This window comes from Grammomys surdaster, unplaced genomic scaffold, assembly GCF_004785775.1.
Source record: "Grammomys surdaster isolate TR1022 unplaced genomic scaffold, NIH_TR_1.0 63, whole genome shotgun sequence".
Lineage (NCBI taxonomy): Eukaryota > Metazoa > Chordata > Mammalia > Rodentia > Muridae > Grammomys > Grammomys surdaster.
Window position 1 is genome coordinate 463034 of NW_021604565.1, and position 21712 is coordinate 484745.

At 35.2% G+C, this 21712-nt stretch overlaps 1 protein-coding gene across 1 annotated transcript in view; it reads right to left on the reverse strand.

The window, feature by feature from the left end:
• The window catches only part of LOC114620635 (solute carrier family 7 member 13-like), a 53923-nt gene extending 40589 nt beyond the window's left edge, over positions 1-13334 (reverse strand). The window contains 3 exon segments of the mRNA XM_028766771.1: positions 2591-2951; positions 12713-13046; positions 13049-13334. Of these exon segments, the coding sequence (XP_028622604.1) occupies positions 2591-2951; positions 12713-13046; positions 13049-13334 (981 nt within the window).
• Between the last annotated feature and the right edge of the window lie 8378 nt (positions 13335-21712).

Genomic DNA, 21712 nt, shown 5'->3' on the forward strand with positions numbered 1-21712 from the left:
GGTGCTTTTAGCAATACATCAATATTCTGGATGGCTGAAACACTTTGATAATCACTTGACTTAAAAATCTTATTTAAAATTTGCTGGTAATATCCATCAGTAATTTCCTTTGGACTCTGTAATCAAGTAAACATCTGAAGGTTTAACAGACAGTATCATATTCATTACTAGCAACAGAAGAGTCTATGAATAGTTCAATTCTCAGGATGAGGTCCTTTCTGAGAAGATGTTTTCAATGGAAGAACTAGTGGACTGTGAGCTTATTTGAATATGCTTTCCAAGCATTCTGAAAGTCAATGTTGCTTCAACCCAAGTGTTATAATTTATTTTTTTCTAGAGAGCAATTTCCCAAGTAGAGTTCATCTAAATTACTTTAGACACCTAGCTATATTCTGTTTCAAAGTTAACTCAGAGACTCCCTCATACCTGATTAATACATTTATAATTGTCTTTTGGCATACTAGGATGTCACGGAGGATGAATTTTCTGTTTTTTTCCCCACAGTACCTGTTTTCTACTTACATTTCCTACCAATATATGAAAGAACAGTATATTTAATGCACAAATTTAAATGATTCCTCCTTAGTAATATTCATAGAATAGGATATTACTTCTAAATATTCTTTCACACAAATACTGATTTTTCATGATATAGAAAGTTTTTTTTACAAGAGATTGGCTTTTGAATGTACTAGAGAGCCTGGTTAATTTACCTTCAATTCTATGTGTCAATGGCAAGTGCTGTTCTCTGTCTCTTATGGAGGTACCATCTCAATTTTTTGTTCTATTTATTGTCGCATGACAGTGTTTCTCAGTCTAGTTCTTTCTCTTTGTAGGAACAATTGTGCCTAAATGAATTCTAATATCACAAGAACATGTTTAGCTTTTGTGTTTTTAGGGATATCTCTCAGTTTTATACATTATGTTGTTACACAGAAGACTTCATTTTCTTCACTATGAGTATTTTCTGTATATTCATTTTATAATGTCTGATAACAAAGGTGTTCTTAATGTAGGTGTAAGCCTTATTTAATTCAACAGTTTTACAACAGTTATTGCTCAGTCTTTCAGTGACTTCATACTGTCAGAAAGTTAATGTTTTCAGTTTAAGAGCACTGGCTGCTCTTTCAGAAGTCCTGAATTCAATTCCCAGCAACCACATGATGGCTCCCAACCATATGTAATGATATCTAATGCCCTATTTTGGTGTGTCTGAAGACAGCTATGGTGTATTCATATACATAAAATTATTAAATAGATATTTAAAAATTGGCATTTCACTTGATTTTGATATTTAAAGTTTATATGATAGCATCACATTCACTAGATTTTGTTCAACGAAGTAAAACTTTTATATTGACCTTGAGTGATGTGTATATATTTCCTTTTTACTCTGATATAAACATAGTAAATCTAAAAATTATGTCTATTCCCATTTGTAAAAGCAACTTTAATTCACCAGATATAACTGTCATCTTGGAGCCTCACTTCTGGATAAGCTCACAGTATCTAGCTCTTTCTGAACTCTGGATAACTAGTTCAACTCAACCATTTTGTCTCAGACATTGTTCTAAGGTGTCTGATTCAATAGGACTTTGCTAGACTTCTCATTGAATTGCTCTGCTTTGCCTCAAACTAACTTGTTAAAATTATTCTAATCTTCTGTCTCCTTATTCTCTGACTTCACCCATTTACTGAATCATGTACATGAATGTCTGAAATATAGCTGGTGTATACAACATATCCATTATTTCATTTACCTCTGTTAGTATAGGATACACTTGAAGAGGACATGATTAAAAAAAAAAGAAAAATGTGGAATCTGTTATATTGTGACATTTCTCAAAACATGGTCAGTAATCCACTGTTTGTAGGAATCCCAAGATGACTGATATTAATACACATTTCTGTTGGCCAATAGAGACTGAATGAATCAGATCTCTAGGGGAAAATCTGTGAATATGGATTTTATTAACCATATTGACGTGCTAATTATGCTTACTGTAATAATATATGAGTTTTTATATTTTAATATTATCTCAGGAACCGTGAAATGCTTCTGAGATGATAATTATATCTGGTGAATAAAAGTTCAAGTCTTGATTAAATCTATGGGAATACTGAGAAGGAAATCAAAGATGATGGCTCATCCTTAGATTTATATTTTATTAATGTATGACTTACACATTACAAAGAAAATGTAAATGAAACTCATTTATGATTTCTCTTAAAATCTTGAATTAAATAAAATATTAACTAAGAAAATAAGCAAGAAGAGGAAGCTACCTCGATCATATTATTGAGATATTAGTATTATGATGTGAGTTCATTTGAGCATGGAAGCTATTGTCTTCTCAATAGTATTGGTATTTGGTCTCAAAAAGATAATGATAATATCTGTCTTTTCTGAAGTGTATCAGTTTTCACATTTCATACACTAAAATGGAATCCTCAAATATCTCTTGTCACAAAAGCTGGAAAGGAAGGCATAGGGCAGTTGCTTCATATGCGGGGTCTGCAGCTGATTAGAAGATTATCACAGAGCTTGAACAAGATGATATTCAACTCTAGTATTTAAATGTTGACTTACCTTATAACGTCTTGGTAGATCAGGGTTCTGGTACCTTAGCTTAAACAATGCAATCAGCAGCAGCAAATTTGTTCCCGATACTCCTAGACTAACATATTTCACAAAATAGATCGTGCTTGAAAATATTACTGCAGCAGAAGATAAAATAATAATCTGGTTCACAGCCACAACTGGAATGTGATGGTCATTAAGCACTGAGTAGATAAAAGGAAATTGTCCCTCTTGACTTGCAGAGTAGAATATTCTCGATGCTGCAACTATTCCACAAGAAATGGAACCAAGTAGAAAGCTGAGATCAACAAAGAAATTATCCATTGTATGGAAGGAAAGACTCCATTCATCCATGTGACACCAACTGAATCTACAAAGTTTAAATGAAAATTCAGAATGTCAAAGTTGTTTTTTGCTTGACCTAAAATAGAAGAACTTTTTTTTCCTGTAGCCATACATTTTAACTTGGCAAATTCTTTCTAAGAGGAGTCTCTTACTGCTTACATATGTTGTGTCATGTGATTGGGTTTTGCCCAGTAAAGCACATTAGAAGTGGATATTTGTGAACATCAAGACAACTCAGTCGCAGAAAAATGAATTCTTGTTTTCCTGATTGTTATCTTGCCTATCTCATATGTTAGCAAAATCCTCTTTTTTTTGTCAGTGATAATTCAGAAAAAAAGGACATACTATTTGTGGAGCTCTTGCATTGCTTGATAGAGATATCCCAGTATAAATGGTCTAAAACTCAGCTAATATAGTGTAGAATGAGTTGTAAAATTGTGAAATGCCATGCCTCCCTCAAATAACTCCTTTTAAAGTCCCTGTTTTGCAGATATACTTGTATGTCTTCTTTGAGTAGGCATTTGCTACCAATCCTTCCTTACGCATCTCTGTCATTTTATAACCATCTATATGTGAATGAAACTCTCCTACAGAAAAACTATGTGTGCCCCTCTGTTTAAAATCAATGAATCTATTGTGGAACAGAATTTTACTCAGAATTTTCATGGATGGGAAAACTAAAGCTTTGCATCCAACTAGAATAGATATTTACTTCTCAGGAAAGGGTTTTTAATATATTTTTGACAACTTACCAGTATAAACAAAGCCCAGACAATAATCAATAATTGATGACGCGTTCACCTCTTAGTCAGATTGTGGTGACTGTTTTTTGAAGAGCAAATCATGAAAATTGTTGCTCATATTTACTAAATTACTGCTCACATTAACAACATACTAGACTATAACAGTGTGCTACAATGTGGAGAATGTGTCTGAGAAGTGTTTTTCACTCACTTATTTGTCCAGTTGCAGATGGATGTAAAGGATAGCCTCACCTATCTTCTTGACATTCATTTCTGCATCTAAGAAAATAAGAAGCTGTTGCCTATTTGGTCAGCTGAATTTATTGCAAAGATGTAGGTATGTTTTGAAAGATGAAACATCTGTGCATAGTATCTATCTTTGTGTTCTTGCTTTGCTTGTTCATATGTATTCTCATCTTTTTCTTTACTCATGTCCTCATCTTCCTTTTTTCCTTTATTTTAGCTTTTATTACTACATGTATTACTTGTTCTATAATTTAGTTGTTAAAATGTGATTGATTATTTTTAACAGACGATTTATGTAGTTGTGTTTCTCTTTGATTCCTTGAAAATTTCAAAACAAAAAATTGTTCTTGTAATGTGTTTTCTTACTTATGTGATTCTTCTTAATTCTCAGAGTATAAATTGCCTGATGTTTTGAACAAAAGTTGCTATTACATGAGACTTTAATCTATCTCAAGTTTATGTCCAACTGTCCCAGGTTTATGCTGCCTGCCAGAGCATAAAACTCACCAATTTTTCCCCCACCAATTTTTTTTACTCCCACCATCAATAGATGAATGTTCCCCTTGCTGAGATATACTTGAATCATAGCCATTCAGACAAGCATAAGATTGAATCTCAATGTAATTTTGATTTCCATTTTACTAAGGACTAAAGATGTTGATTACTTCTTTAAGTTTTCTCTGCCACATGTGTTTCTTATATTGAGAATTATGTGTTTTCATCTGTACTATACTTTTTAATTGGATCATTTTATAATATTGTTTTTCTTCAGTTCTTTATATATTTTGTATACTAATCATTCAACTGGATGTAAAGTTAGAAGAAATATTTTCCAATTGTGTAGTTACCAGATTCTCTACACGATGGTGTCCTTTACCTTACAGAAGCCTTTTTGTTTTATGAGGTCTCATTAATTGTTAATCTTACAGCTTGTGTTAATGATGTTCTGTTCAGTAATGCATCTTTTTGCCATAATAGGACACTATATCCTATCACAAGGACACTTGCTTAAACATGTTCATTTTTTTCTATTCATATTAGTCCTAAATTGGAAACAGCTGATATTTCTTTTAACAGAAGAATGGATAACAATAAAGTGATGAGGTAACTCAGGTTCAGAAAGATAAATATGGTTTATATTTTGTTATATATGGATATTAACCATTGCATAAGTGATAAGCAAGCTAGAATCTGTTGACCCATAAAGGTTATATGTAGAGGAAGGAATTGGGAGACACATATATTTCCTGAAAACAGGGGAAATTGAATAGAATTTTAAGGTTACCTGGGACCAGAGAATGGGATGGAATCAGATAATGAAGGAATAGGTGTGATTGAAGGAGTAATTGTGGAAAGAGACATCTAGAATTGAGGAGCATTTGAAGGTTATGAAAATAGTGCAGTGAAAATGTAAAAACATACAAAGACAATTCTATTATTTTAGACAATTCTAAGAAATCTCCAAATTATGAGGGAGATGAAGCCTCATCTGTCCATCTCTTATAATCAAAGAAATCTTCCAGTACTGCATTGCATCCAATTTATGTTGTCTGAAAGTATCCCATAGAAAGCACCACACAACACAGATTATTGAAAACAGAACAGGTTGCTCTGCACAAATGGACAGCAAAGGCTGAAGAAAATACCCACAGAACTCCATGAACATCGAGAGATTAAACTGGTACCTATATAAAACACCCACAGCTAAAGACCTTGATATAAGAAGGAAATTTTCAGATATTGAAAAGGGAAATGTAAACTCCAACTCAGATACAAAACAATTGGTCCAAAATATATCCTGTCTGCAAAAATTGCCAGATGACTGGTGGCACAAAGTTTGTGGGAGTAACAAATCAATAACTGGTGTGATTTAAAACATACTCCATTAGATCAAACCTGCACAAAACACTGTTTGGGTAACTAAAAACCAGAGACTAGACAGCCCAGGAACATAGGATAAGACAAAAAAGTACTTTTATAAAAACATAAAATGTAACAATAAAATGTCTCCTAATGACATTTTCTAAGACCTGTATATTGGTGCCTTATTATTCTGTCATCAGAGAGGCATTCTCCTGCATCAGGTGGAAATAAATATAGAGACCCTCAGCCATGCATAATATATACATAGAGAAATCTTGGAAAACACAGCTCTAAATGAAATGACTTCATCAAATCCCCTCTCTCAGAGTTCAGGGAATCCAATGAAAATGTAACAGAAAGGATATAAGAATAGAGAAAGACACCAGGAGAACAAGGACTTCTCAATCAACTGAGTAAGTCTCATTCAAATCCACAGAGACTGAAGCAACAAGTACAAGGTCTTCAAAGGTCTGCGTTAGATCCTCTTCATATATACTATAGTTTTCAATTTTTTACTTTTATGGGACATCAGAATATGTGAAAAAGTTAGCCTCTGATTCCTGTGCTTTCTCTTATACTTTTGAATATGAACCTATTTTTAAAGATTAATCATCACTCCAGCCAACTTCTGCCTTCTAGTAGTGCTCTCTCCTTTCCCTTGGATTGCCTTGTCTGTTCTTGATGATCACATCAAGGTTTTGTTTTATTATTATATTTTATTTTGTTATATTTTATTGTTTTTTATTAGAAGCCTGTTTTGGTTTCTCATAAGAGACAGAGAGGGAGTGTATCCAATGGGAGAATAGGTAGGGAGCAACTGGGAGCAATAGAGGGATGGAAAACTGTAATCACCATATGTTGTATGAGAAAAGAATTTATTTTTTGTAAAAGAGGAAAAATAGGCACACCTAAGATCACAGGTGAGACCAGTCCAGCCCTATAGAGGATAATAGAAGGATAACTCCTCGGAGAGGAATTATACCCAAGAAAAAGCAAGAAACTATTCTCACAACAACCCCCCCCCAATAAAAAAGAGAACCACACATCATAATTACACCTCTAACAACAGAAATAACAGGAAACAACAATCAGTGATCCTCAGTATTTATGAACCTCAATGGACCTAATTCCCCAATAAAAAGACATAGACTAACAGCCTGAAAACATAAACAGGATCCAGCATTTTGCTGTGTACAGGAAACACATTCCAGTGTCAAAGACAGACAATACCTCAAAGTAACAGGCTAGAAAGAATCCAAGCAAATGATCCCAAGAAATAAGCTGGAGTAGCAATTCTAGTATTCAATAGAATAGGCTTTCAACCAAAAGTTATCAAAAAAGATGGGGAGGGACACTACACACATATCAAAGGAAAAATCCACCAAGAGGAACTCTCAATTCTGAACATCTATGCCCCAAATGCAAGGGTACCCACATTTGTAAAAGAAACATTATTGAATCTCAAAGCATACATTGAACCTCATACAATAATAGTAGGAGACTTTATCACTCCACTCTCACCAATGGACAGATCATGGAAATAGAAACTAAACAGAGACACAGTGAAACTAACAGAAGTTATGAACCAAATGGACTTAACAGATATCTATAGAGCATTTCACTCTAAAGCAAAAGAATATACCTTTTTCTCAGCACCTCATGGTACCCTCTCCCAAATTGACCATGTAATCGAACACAAAACAAGCCTCAACCAATACAAGGAAATTGAAATAATCCAATGCATCCTATCAGATCACCACGGACAAAGGCTGGGTTTCACCCAAGAGGTTTCCAGGACCCAACAGGGAAGACACTATCTGAAATACTCAACAAAAGGGAGAAAGAACCTGAAGAGACCATATCCAGTGGATAGGCATGGCCTGGGTTGAGTGATAGGCCTACTCACCTCCAAAATATTAATCTAGAATTACTCCTGACAAAAGGAAGTGCAGGGGAAAAGTATGGAGCAGAGACTGAAGGAAAGGCCATCCAGAGACTGCCCAACATAAGGATCCATCCTATTTGCAGAGACCATACTTCAACACTATTGCTGATGTCAAGAAGCGCTTGTTGACAGGAGTCTGGTATAGCTTTCCCAAGAGGTTCTGCCAGAGCCTGACCCATACTGATGTGGATATATACAGCCAAACATCAGACTGAGCATGGGGACCCCTATGGAGAAGTTAGGGTAAGGACTGAAGAAGCTGAAGGGGTTTGCAACCCATAGGAACAGCAACAATATCAACCAACCTCCCCCTCCCCCACCCAGAGCTCCCAGGGACTAAACTGCCAACCAAAGAGTACACATGTGGGCACTCATGGCTCCAGTTTCATATGTAGCAGAAGACTGCCTTATCAGGCATCACTGGGAGGGAGACCTTTGGTCTTGTGGAGGCTGGATGACCCAGGGTAGGGGAATGTTAGGGCACTGAGGCATAAATGGGTGGGCAGGTAGGGGAGCACCTTCATAGAGTCAGGTGAAGGAGCAAGCGAATAGAAGTTTTCTAGAGTGGAAACTGGGTAGAGGGATAACATTTGAAAAGTCAATAAGTAAAACAACCAATAAAAATTGAAAAAAAGAATAAAAAATAAAAATAGTACTTGTAAAAGAATAAAAAGAAAAAAAATTGATGCTGTCCCTGGAAAGTTCATTCCACGTCAGTGAAGAGTACATATTCAAGAATATATTAATGTACAAGTTCAACTTGATGAGTGATAAAATAGGAGAGAGAAAATTGGGTGAGTGTATCTGAAAGAAGTTGTGAAGGGGGATATATGATCTTGATACAGTTACAAAATTCTCAGAGAATTAATGAAAAGACTCACTGGCTGTAAATGATAAACACTAAAAATAGAAATGCTACTGGTTAAAGTGAATGGTGAATTATGTGTCATCATGACAGTATCTATTAGTTTCCCCAAATTAACTTCAATTTCTATTCAATCACATTAAAGTACAAATAGAAGCTTTTTTAGAACTAGAACTCTTATTTTAAAATTTGTACCATTATAAGGTATAAGAAACTGATAAGTAAAACTGGATGCAACATATTATAAATCTATCACTATTATAAGTGAGAGAGAAAACAGTGGGTGAATCAAAGGTTTAGGAATAAAACTTTATATGGTGAATTTACTAGCCATTGTTGTCATTTGAATCAACATTTGGGAATAGCATAGCATATTTAGTAGGTTGAAACAACCATTTAGAAAAAATGTACAAAAATTTAATGGTATATTTATAAGGTAATAGAAAAATGTAAAAGAAAATATCTTCTGGTGAGAGCAGGGTAGGTGCACATTTGTACTCAAAGCAGTAGTTACAGCAAATATAAAACTGCAACCAATCTTAGCATGGAGAGGGAAGTTGTACACACAATCTCACCGCAGTTATGGTGCAATAGACAATTGCTAGCTTCTGGGACGGGGCAAGAATGTTTTATCTAATAGGATAGCTTTGGGAAAGTCTACTATACCATAGTGGTAGATGTCACATCTAAGATTACTTAGCAGCTCAAATTGGAAATAAAGGACTAGAAAAAATAGGCATAAAATTGGATGTATAAGGAAGGGGAAATAGAATTGGAAAGACTTGAATATTATCAAAAGATATAGTATAAAACTCATAAAGAAATAGCAAACAAGTGAAGAAAGCACTAAAGTCCTCATCTTATCAGCTGAAAACTGTATATTAACCTACTTGTATAACAAAAGAGTCTCATCAACTGAGATCATCAAAATTTAAAGAATTTGAGGTATGGGAGCAAGGTTTTTCCTGTGCTGTTATTCTATAATCTACAAATATATATATATCTATATATATATATATATAGATATGTATATATATATATATATATTACTATCAATGTCCTGAGCTCAGAGTCTCTATTTTAAATCAGTTTTTTAACTTCAACTGTGAATACAAAGACAAAACTAGGATGACATTGTACCTTAGTGGAAACTATAAACAATACTGTATGCCTAGCACCATTCACAAGGCAAAGACAGATCAATAACACATTTGTATAACAGATGCAACCACATACATTTATCACTTATTTGGAAATATAGAATCTCATAAAGTTGAAACCATAGCAGGAAATCCAGTATTATGGAGTGACTGGGTACACTATACAGAAGAAAAAAATAGAAACACTCTTACCTAAATTCTATTAAGAGGAGGACACCTTACACTCAGTTGTGTTTCTGACAACACAACTGAGCTATTATCTGGCTATGTGTAAGTATATTAAAGGACTAACAGACACAGAATTTTCAACTATCCGAGCACCATCATTTTGGCCCTTTCCTCATTGTTGATGCACTACACTTGGATTTCTGTCAGTCTGTCAACTGTGCCCTACTTTACTGCCTATTTACTCACCCATTATATTCAACTGAACACATTCTACCCTTTACATTTACAGCCTAGTACATTGCAAAACTTATGTTTGTGGTGTGGTTTGCATGTGAGGTTCAGGTAACCTCTATCCAGTTGTTTTATCCTAGGGTTGTCATCATCATCATCAACATTCATCATCATCATCATCATCTCCAGTTGACTTCTAGCCTCATTCATTATTTATTTCCAGATAAACTCTTTACATCTCAATCAGTTTCCTGGATTTTGTTTCTCAGATCTTTTTGAAACTCCTTGAATTCTGCTGCAAATACTTTAGACTTTTGTAGCCATTCTATAACCCTCCTCCACTTCTCCCTCCCCCCTCTCTCTGTGTGTGTGTATGTGTGCATGTGTGTGTATTTAGTTTGTGATCAGCAATGCATTAACTTAAAATCAACTTAAAATCATTTTGGAGTTTGGTACATTTAATCTTGGGGCCAAACTGTGGAGTCAACTATCTTTCCTTCCTTGATGAAGACCCAGAGAACTTTGAGGTCCCAGAGATGTATGTAATACTCAAAACAGAATCAGTACAGTGATTAATACTCATTTGTCTTGAAAGTTAGGCGATAGTTTCTCTATACTTATCTCTGTACTGTTGTTGCTTCTCATAGACAATACACTGGGAAACACACACAAGCTGAAACATTATCCTCTTCATGTAATAAAATCTGTAGTCTTAGGAGAGTGAGAGTACCCACAACAAATTACCAGCAGATGCCACATTTCCACAAAACAGGAAAAATAAGCTAAAAATAATTGAGAAAGACAAGAGAAATCATGAAATTAAATGAAGAAAATAAGAGAACCAAAAAAATCTGTGAAACTCCATGAGCAGAAGAAATTTATAAATTGTGATCACAAAAGAAGAACTCCATGTTAAGGCATAGAAAATGTTTTCAATGCAATTATCACAGAAAGTTTCCCAAAATCTAGGGAAAAAAGATTTGACTCTAAGTGCAAATGGCATATAGCACACCAAATAGAGATTACTGAAACAAAATCTCCTATGACATTTTATAATAAAATATAAATATACAGAATGAAGAATATATATTAAAGGCTGCAAGGGAGAAACTCCAAGTCATTTATTTAAAATAAAATCCTACTGCATCAGAATGACAGCTGATTTCTTAACAAAACTGAAAAAGTTCAAAGAAAAGACCATCTTTGCCCGTCAAGAATATGATATACAGCACAACCATCTGTGATAGTGAAGAAAACATGCTAAAAGAAATTATGCTCACTACATTTATGATCACTGCAAGACCTTCTAGAAATAAATTTAACCAAGGAAGTAAAACATCTGAACATAGAAAACTTGAGATAACTGAAGAAACAAATTAATCAGAAAAACACAAGGATATAGAAAAAGAATTTCAAAACAAAATTTCAGAGAAATTACATAAAAATTGAAATTTATATTGAAAAAATAAATAACCAAGATAGATAAAATAATCTCAAACAATGAAAACATTGCTGATAGCATCAGAAGTTCTCATTTTATGTTATTTTTACAGAGTCATGGCTATAAAAAGAGCATGGTACTGCAAAAACCTCACCAAACCCCAAAGAGCTACCAGATATCAAATATATTTATAAGAGAAATAGATTTAAGTGTCCAGATATATGCTGACACCCCATTACCATATGATTTTTGACAAAGAAAGAAAAAGAGATCTTACAATGAATAAAATGCATCTTTCAGAAATGGATGTGGAAATATACATATAGAAGTATTAAATTAGATCTCTATCTTTTACTTTACAAAAAAACTGAAGGCTAAATGGTACAAGAAGTTCAACAAGAGATTTGGTATTCTGAATAAGTTAGATGACAAAGTAAGGGTTCATTTGGTAGACAAGGATAAAAACTTTCTGAATATGAAAGAACTCTAGTAGTAGAGGAATTAAGACCTAAAATTGATGAATAAGACATTGCAAAATTTAAAAACAAATCCCCAAACATCAAACAAACAAAATCATTTTTAAAGTAAAGAAAAACATAAAAACAATGAAACTGGAGCCTATAAAATTGAAGAAACAACTTAATTTGCCTTATGTCTGATAGAGAAGTGATATTTAGAGTATACATAAAAACTTAAAAATGTTAGAATAGAATAACAAAAAAGGAAGATACAGGAATGGAGAAATAACACTGAAGACTTTATTATTATTATTATTATTATTTTATTGGATATTTTATTTATTTACATTTCAGATGTTTTTTTTTCTTTTCTCCATCAACACCCCCAAAACACCCCATCCCATCTCCCTCCCTCTGCTTCGGTGAGGTTGTACTCCCACCCACCCACCCACTCCTACCTCCCCCTCCCCTGAATTCCCCCACACTGAGGCATCCAGCCCTCATGTGACCAAGGACCTCCTCTCCCACCTATGCCCAACAAGGCCATCCTCCCCCACATATATAGCTGGAGCCACAGGTCCTTTCCTGTGTGTTCCCAGGTAGGTGATTTAGGCCCTGGGAGCTCTGGTTGGTTGGTATTGTTGCTCTCCCCATGGGGCTGCATACCCTTGGAGAATTCCATCTGCAATCTGTGAGACATTAAGAACATCAGCATCCAAAGCATTCTCAAATCTGGACACATTCTCCTTTTTGCCAATCACTAACAGCACAATCCCAGTTAAAGAAATGAGGCAAAGAATACTCAACTTCATAAAACTGCTGGTAGTATTAAACCAAGCCACTGTTTTCATCCCTTGAGCACTGAGAATTCTAATTGACCACAAAATAGCCAAAGCCAGACATTTTGTTGCTAGCTCTGGAGCTGGGCATCCAGAATAGAAACACTGGATTAGAGAACTAGCTAATAGCAAGCACTGAGCACCAATGGCTAGAAAATGAGAAAAAGTTTAATCCAGACACTGAGAAAAGCAACTGATGATCTAAGAGTTGTTTTGAGAAAATAATAAGGTGCTCCACTCACAGGGTAGATGGTTGCCATCTCTGCAAGACAAAGAGAATTCATTATGGTCAGCAAGCCACAGCCTGCCAAAATACTTAAGAAGACAGGAATGTTCAGTGAGGAGTATTTTAATACTTCTTTAGGAGTCACAAAATTCCCTGTCCCCAGAGTGGCACTAAGTAAGAGCATGTTTATGTGGAAGAATCCTAGTGCCCTCAAGAGTTGCATGGTTATGCCTTGTTTGCTCTTTCAAGTACTGAAAAATACAGTTTTTCTTTATGACACTTCTCTGTCAATTTGTGAAAAATCCTGTCAAACAGGATGTTGCCTTTGGAATTCATTTATTCTTTACATAAGTTTTTAAAATCTGATCCTAACTTGGGTTTGATAATAATTAACTTCTGAATTACTCTGTGGAATTGTCACTTCTTTCTAAACAGATTCATACCAAACAGATTTCTTGTTAATACCTTTTTTTAAATTACTTTTACATTTTTTACACTCCAGTCCTCCCTCTCGCAGCTCCTTATCCCATTCCTCCTGGCTCCTGTCTTCAAGAGGATTTACCCGTCACTCTGAGACAGCCCTCTCAACTCCCAGGCACCTCAAGTCTCTCAAGGGTTAGGTGCATTTCTCCCACTGAGGACAGACCAGGCAGCCCTCTGATCTACATGTATCTGGGAGCCTAGGAACAGCTAGTGTACACTATATGGTTGTTGGCTCAGTGTCTGAGAGATCATGGGGGTCCAGATTAGTTGAGACTGCTTGTTCTTCTTATGGGGTCATCCTTGGCCTCAGCTTCTTCCAGCCTTTTCCTAAGTCAACCACAGGGGTCCCTGACTTTACTCCAATGGTTGGTTTTAAGTATATGCTCCTGTCTCATTATGCTGCTTGTTGGGCCTTTCAGAAGACAGCTATGATAGGTATCTGTCTGTAAGTGCACCATAGTATCAGTAATAGTGTCAGGGTTTGGAGCATCCCCTTGAGATGAGTACCAATTTGGTCCAGGATCTGGACCCACTTTCCCTCAGTTTCTTCTTCGTATGTCTTTAGTTCTTTTAGACAGGAACAATTCTGGGTCAGAATTTTTGACTGATGGCATCCCCATCCCTCCACTTGATGTTCTGTCTTTCTAGTAGAGGTAGATTCTACAAGTTCCCTCTCCTCACTGTTATTTTACCTATGGTCCCTCCGATTGAGTCCCAAGAGTCTCTCACCTTTTGAGTCTCTGGTACTTTCTAGAGGGTTTCCCCGCCTCCCACACCCTGGAGTTTCATATTTCCATTCCTTCTGCTGGCCCTCAGGGATTCTCTTCTGTCACCTCCCCCATGCCTGATCATTTCCCCCTTTTCTCTCTCCCTCCCTTTCCCACCCAGGTCCCTCCCTCCCTCTGTAGATGGAACTAGAAAGTATCCTGAGTGAGCTAACTCAGAATCAAAAGGACATGCATGGTATGTATTCACTTATAAGTGGATAATAGCTAAATATTCTGAATAGCAACAATACAATCTACAGAACTAAAGAAGGTTAACAACCAGAGCAGAAGGATCCACGTGAGTGTGCTTAAATCCCACTTGTGAGGGAGAAGAAAAAAATTTGTTAATAAGTTTGAAATGAAAGTATCAAGTATGCTGATTGTCAAGTTACTTGATGGTAATCAGGAGAAGTATTTTCTGTAGTGTGGAAAGGTACTTTTGGATACAAATATAGTTTGTTTACTTGCTGTACTAAAGCCAATATATGTGAGGTAATTGGAGGGGAATAAACAAGAGTTTTCAAGTACTAGACCTTGGAAGATTATAAAGACATACTTTTCCAATTACTAAACACACACACACACACACACACACACACACACACACACACAAAGAAAAAGCCAACCCAGGTAGGTAAAATGTTTGAATGTGCTTTTATAAGGTGATGCAAAGGGCAGCGAGATGAGCATAGTGGAAAAGGTCTGTTATGATCCTATTTTCTTTTTGTCTTTCTTGTCCCTGTCTGAAAAAATGCAAGTCACCTTGACCTGCTGAAATTAGTTTCTGGAATTCTTTAGTCAAGTGCATTTTTTTCTACAAGTTAAACATTATGACAGCTTACCTACTTTCACTCAGTTGATATACATGACTGAAGAGGGAAGAACCCTCACCAACATAATATGAATTCGTCAGCAGATGTTCTGGCTTCTGCCAATCAAAATACAATTATTCAACAGTGAAAGTCTTAGTTAGTTAGGATTGCTTTTCTTTAGAATGTAGAAAGCCGTATTGAAGGGATGATATAATCTCAAAGAACAACACTGAAGAAAAGAATTACTGCTGTAATATCATTATGCAACCCTGAAATATTTCTTTATGTATTTACATCAAGACTGTGTCTTAAAGCTCTATTGTATTCCTTTTAGTTTGAATTCAAGTGGGAAAAGAGTTGAACTTCACTTTGCCATTCAACAATTTTTAGTAAGGTGCTATTATTCCAATTTCAAGAAATTAATCTATTTTCTTACAGTTATTGATATACATTACTCATATTCAGCAATGCATTTCAAATATGAGAGTTTGACACATGAATAGATCATGATCTTGTGAACAGAGGGAGTCTCTGTGGTATGTCTTTGAGCTGATTTCTGTATTCTTTGTAGATTGAGTAAAAGGAGAAATACATGGAGTCTTAAGTGAATTTTTTTTCTTGAATGCTGTGAGTAATAGCATACAGCATCTCCACAGGATGTTATCAGGTTTGAGTAATCATGCCACTTCAAAGCTCCATCTTTCCTGGTCCAACATTTTTATTCATTAGAAATGTCCACTTCCCAGGGGCCCACCCAATGCAGCCGAAAAGGAGTGTGTGGTGCTGGGAATGGGTGCAGCCTACATGGCCTAAGACAGGGCTCTCACCCTCCTTTCACCCACATCAGAGTCCCTTGACGTTGCCCATCGTCAACAGCCTAAAGCCTTCGACCATCGATGTGACTCGTCTCACATCAGTGTTTTGGGGTTGTGAACTTGTCTAAGACCCCCCATAATTAGACATCCAAATTCAAAACTCACATAGTTGGGATTGAACATAAGACGCCTTCTCTAACTAAACAGAGAAGGGGGAGATGCCAGAAGCCAGGACCCTCGCCCTTACCCTTACCCCCTATCTTTCCCCACCTGCACAATGTCCTCTGAAGCTTGGCAACTGCAAGATCCTGCTTAGCAACTGCAGATAGACTCAAAGCAGAGTACCATGTCTTCTTAAGAATAGCAGGGAGACCATAACTCAAGCAGTGTACCATATCTTCTGAAGAACTGCAGGTAGATCATAATTCAAGGCAGTGTACCATATAGACCATGACATGTTTCAAGGCACAGGCCAAGAAGATTTTGTACTTTTCCACCACCTGGACCCTCTTACCCCCTCCCGTTGTAAAACATGCTATAAAAAAGCATTTCATGTTCAAAAAAAAAAGAAATTAAAAAAAATGTTAAAAAAAAAAGAAATGATATGGAGTACTTTTAGAAGGGGTTATCCTTTTAGGCTCTGACAGATGATTTACTGGCTATGTTCAGTACTGGAACAGGTTTATACAATCCTTGAGATGGTCCAGAAAAATTCCAAAATGTGTTTTCCTTATTGTTGAGTTCTCAGAACAACTTCTTTGTGGCTCATAGTTTTATGTATGTGGCTTTATTTTCCCATTTTTTTCTATCACTGAGAAAGACAATCCTTGTCAGTCTTTTTGAGAAGCTGAAGCATAGGAGACCACATTTTAAGTAACTACTTCCAATTACATAGATATGTTGTCTCAATCTATAAGGGACCATACACTCTAACCCTATGTGACCTAGATGAGACGATGAGACTCAAATCTTGTTCCAGGATTTATCTGAAACCCTGACATAATAATGGGAATTTAATATCATCTAGGTACAAATTAACCAATTAATTTAGAATTTTGACTGGAAAGATTGGAAGAATAGGACTAGGAAAAAGTAAGCAACCAAGACATCTGATATCAAACTTTAGACCATGAGTCCTATGATTCAGATAGCTGCTGAATTTTGGTACATGGCCTGTTAGATTTTGTCCAGCATTTCTGACTGATCATAATTGGTTAATAGAAAACATCGTTATTCCTCAAAGAAGAGGCACAATTTCTTTTTTAGTGGTTAAGTGATATAATTAATCCCTTACATTTTTAAAGTTCTTGTCACTAGTAGACTTTCCAGTTTATGGCTATTACAAATAAAGCTGCTAAACACAGTGGGGTACGTTGTGTTCTGTACTGTAGGCATCTGCTTTTTGCTAGAGTTGTAGGCCAGATAATGGAGGTCGAGGTACCAGACTCTGCTGGTTGTGGCTCTAGCAGCAGATTGGTGGGGAAATGTTCCAAACTCTTAGATGTTAGGGTCTCACAAGGCTATACATGTCCTACATGTCATAGTAGGAGAATATTGGGGTCTCATAAGACTCTTCAGGACCCAAGAGAATACCCAGAGATAAACAGTGGAGCTCAGGGCTCTAAGCACTACTCTCCTCTGTAGGCTGTGTTATGGGCAGACCCTACTTGGAAGGTATTGATTCAGCAGGGTACCATGCTGTTGAGCCTTTGGGCTCAGATTATTTCCTCAAGGTAGCAGGATGCTCTTAGAGTTCTCAAGTCTCCTCCAGACTGAAAAGAGAGTCTAGTGCTAGACATAGAGATCAAGGGACAGAATGCAAGTCAGCTCTACAGAGTGTATCCCAGGCAGACAGATGGGGTATAAGTTAAATTTTTCAAAATGTGGACCCAGTTAAAAATGTTATATCATGGGAATTTAATATACCAAAATAAAATGGTGATACATCATTTTTATATACATATTTGAAAGCACGGAAAAAAATAAAAGTGATGATGATCTGATTAGTTTGTGTTGATATTTTCTAATTGCAAGTACAAGGGAGTTAAGATGTTCAAGTGAATGGCGAGAATATAATTGAAATATTTGGACATAGGAATGCAGATAGATATGGAGATAAGTAACTTTTAATCCAATAAGAGAGGAAAATCACTGAAACCGAACAAGGTTATGTCAAAAAGAAATTCCACATTATGATAAGATAGATGTAAGATGACTATGGAAGTAGACTTGGAAAGTATTTAAGCTAAAGGTGTTATTATAATACTATAACAAGAAAATGTGCCATATAACCATATTTAACCCTTTCACTACTTAAAAGTTCGGATTTCTCTCTAATGTTCATTTATGGAATGAATTATAACATTTTTATTTATTTTGAAAAATAATTTTGACATTTTCTTGTCTTTTATTTTTGATTTGTGAACCTTTGATCTCAAAGTATACACTGTTTTATGCTGTACAAGAGATGTAAATTTTGTGTTTGAGAGAATACATATTGTTTTAAAATAAAAGGTTTCATTTAAAATATTATAGTTTATGAAGCAAAATATTTCGTAGGGTTTCCTAAAAAAATCACTTTTTGGTCAATTTTACTCTGTGGAATATTCTTTATTTTGTTTATAAGGTGGTAAATCATTACATAACAACTACAAATAATGTGTTTTAAAATAATCAGAGTGTTGGAGAAAGTCAACTTGAACACATATAACACAAATCCACTGAAAAGAAAGATAACTTGAGAAATATGCTCTGTATTAGGAGACTGAGTTACTGGCCTCAAAAGGAAAAATAAAGACAGAACTTAAGATCCAAATACAAACACCAGGTATAAATGAAAGTAAACAGAAAAATTTTATCAATGGTAACGTATTTTTCAATTTCTTAAAATGCAAGCCATAGAACATCACACATATTCCAGACTCAGGGATTTGGATATCTACATATATATGGGTACAGTCTCAGAACTATCATGTTACAATTGCATTTATTTCACAGTTGACCAGTTGTAAAACTGTAGAGCTGAATCCACGTATACATTTTGAAATTTCCTTGAATCATTTCACTATTTATAGGTTTGCCCATTCATTCAGTAAAATCAGTGCTATTGTAGGATAAGGACTTATGAACACTTTGAAATATATCACTTACACTGATCATGATTTAACTAATACAAATTGGTTAAAAAATTTTTTTGATATGTCCAGACCTGGAAAATTAAGAAACACAGCTATGTCATAACCAACCTTCCATTCAGAATACAATTTTAACAGTTATCTACCAATTTATCTCAGAGTATCATCATCAAACTACAGAAATAGAAAAAAATTGATTTGTGTAAATCTGGTTTAAAATAAGAGTATTATTCTTTTTATCAATTATTCTAGAAATATTCACTAAGTGATTCCAATATTTAGTTGCTTGTATTAAAGTTAGATAAAATAATTTTCTATCTTGGAAGCTATTTTTCACTCTCTAGTTTTGTAATCTTGCACTACCTATTGAATGTGCCACTCAGTCTCAAAAACAATATTCAGTGCATCTAACAATGATAGACATGAAGCATGGTTACTACTCACATCAGCTTCAAATAACAGTGAATCTGGAGTGGGGCATCTTGATCACTTATACGATGAATTAAGCATAAAGTAAAGACCTTATAGAATGTCTGGCTTTCATTTTCCAAAGATAGAATAAGAAAAAAAACCCATCTAATTAAAAATGCAAATAAGAGAAATAAAAAAAAAACCTAGATCAAAAATAACTTTCGTTCACACAAATGCATGTCACCCAGTGTTCTCTGGTTTCTGAAGGCAGCTACCACAAGGCACAAGGAAATAATTTGTTCTGTCCAGGCACACACACACATATTCTTGACACTAGATCAGAAAGTAAAGTAAACCCACAATGAATTTTTAATAAACAGTATTCATTACAATTCACATATAAATAAGCTTCATTATAAAAATATCTAGCTCTATTTTTATGTTAAGGTAATTTATGTGAACCCAACAGTTGTTTTGAATACATTATGGCAGATGTGCTCTACCTATGGATGCCTTTTACTCATTCAAATTCTGCTAGATTTTCAGTATGATTTTTTAAAAGAAGAGCTTATTTTTATTGTTGTTTGATTGCTTAAATATTTCACTTTGCAACTGTGCACATATCTTCTTTGCAAATTTGTTTGATTTCTCATTATATTGTCATCACGATCTGTGTTGGCTTGGTTACATATCTTCTCAGGGGAAAAGGAATATAATTCAATGGTAAAGCACTTGCTTAGAGTTTGTGTATCACTACAACATGTAATTTATGTTAGATGGTGCAAAGGACAGTTAGTTTTGTATATTATCAATATTTTATTACCCAGGTAAAAACATAGACTAGTTCTTAAATCATAATGAAAATGACATATGTATTCATCAGAAGAATATGTTTTCAGTCTTCATATATTAAAAATAAAAAATTTCCCTATCCTAACATTGGGAAACAGATAGCAGATTAAATGTATCAAAGATTAAGCTTATAATTGATTTGAAGCATATACACATGTGTCGGGTGCCGCGCTCGCTCTGGTCACAGGGCCGCAGTGACAGAGCAGCGGTCTCCGGATGGGTGTGCGGAGCCGACCGCAGAGAGAAAGGCTTCTCATCCCCTGTCCCGTGAGCTGGCGCGCAACAGCAAGAGACACAGGACACAAGCCGCCCGGGTAACTAGAGTACAGAGAGCGCTGGGGCGGAGGAATGACTTCTTTCCCTCCCACCGCCCCACGCTGACAGGGGCCTGCGCGAGCCTTGACTTACACTAACGAGGAGTCCAGAATTCAAGAGACATGTGACAATTTAAGATGTGTCTTAAATCATTCTTACTCTGTTTTCTCCAACACAACCACTTGCTTTTATTCAAACCTCATGCTTATAAACTGATTTTGGAGATTGATTTTCAAAGGCTCAGAACTAACCTTCAAGTGAGAAGTAGAGTCCATGTAAAGCTCCAGGGCTGCTTTCTAGGCTGGAAGATTCTACAGACATGTAAATAACTTAATAGTCAACACAATTGCTTTTATGAATATATCCTAAATTGTTAATTTGAAGGTATGTGAACTAAAAACAGTTGATGTGTCAGGAAATATCTGAAGAAATAATAGGATCCAATAGATATGTGAAACAGACAAGGCAACCTTGTGCAATAAATTAAAAATGGAAAGGTTTTTCAATGTATATAAATATTATGCTATTTTGAACATTAGTTTACTTATTGTGAGTATTTTTATGTGTGTATGGGTTAAGATATATCTGCTCTAATGTTAATGTGGAGTTTATAGAACAACTTATCATGTCTCTTCTTCTAAAATATGGGTGTATTGATTCTAGGTATTGAACTCAGGTCATCAGGCTTGGTGGAAAAGCCCATTACCTGGTAAGCAATCTCACTTTTCCTGATTATAACTTTCCTCATGAATCTAAATGTTTGACGTTAGGAATGTATATAATTATGTTGGAAAATGTCAAACATTGTGAAAATATTTCAAACTGTATTAATGACAGTTAAAGTTTAGTTAAAATTAATTGATATAGTTATATTTTTAAGCTAAAGTACTTTTTTACATGCCCATTTGATAAAATAATTTGATTACTATTTTTATTTTGTCACAATAGTTACACACTTAGCAATGTGTATATTTGAAAAACTAATTTACTGAGCTTTGTTTTTAGAGTTCAT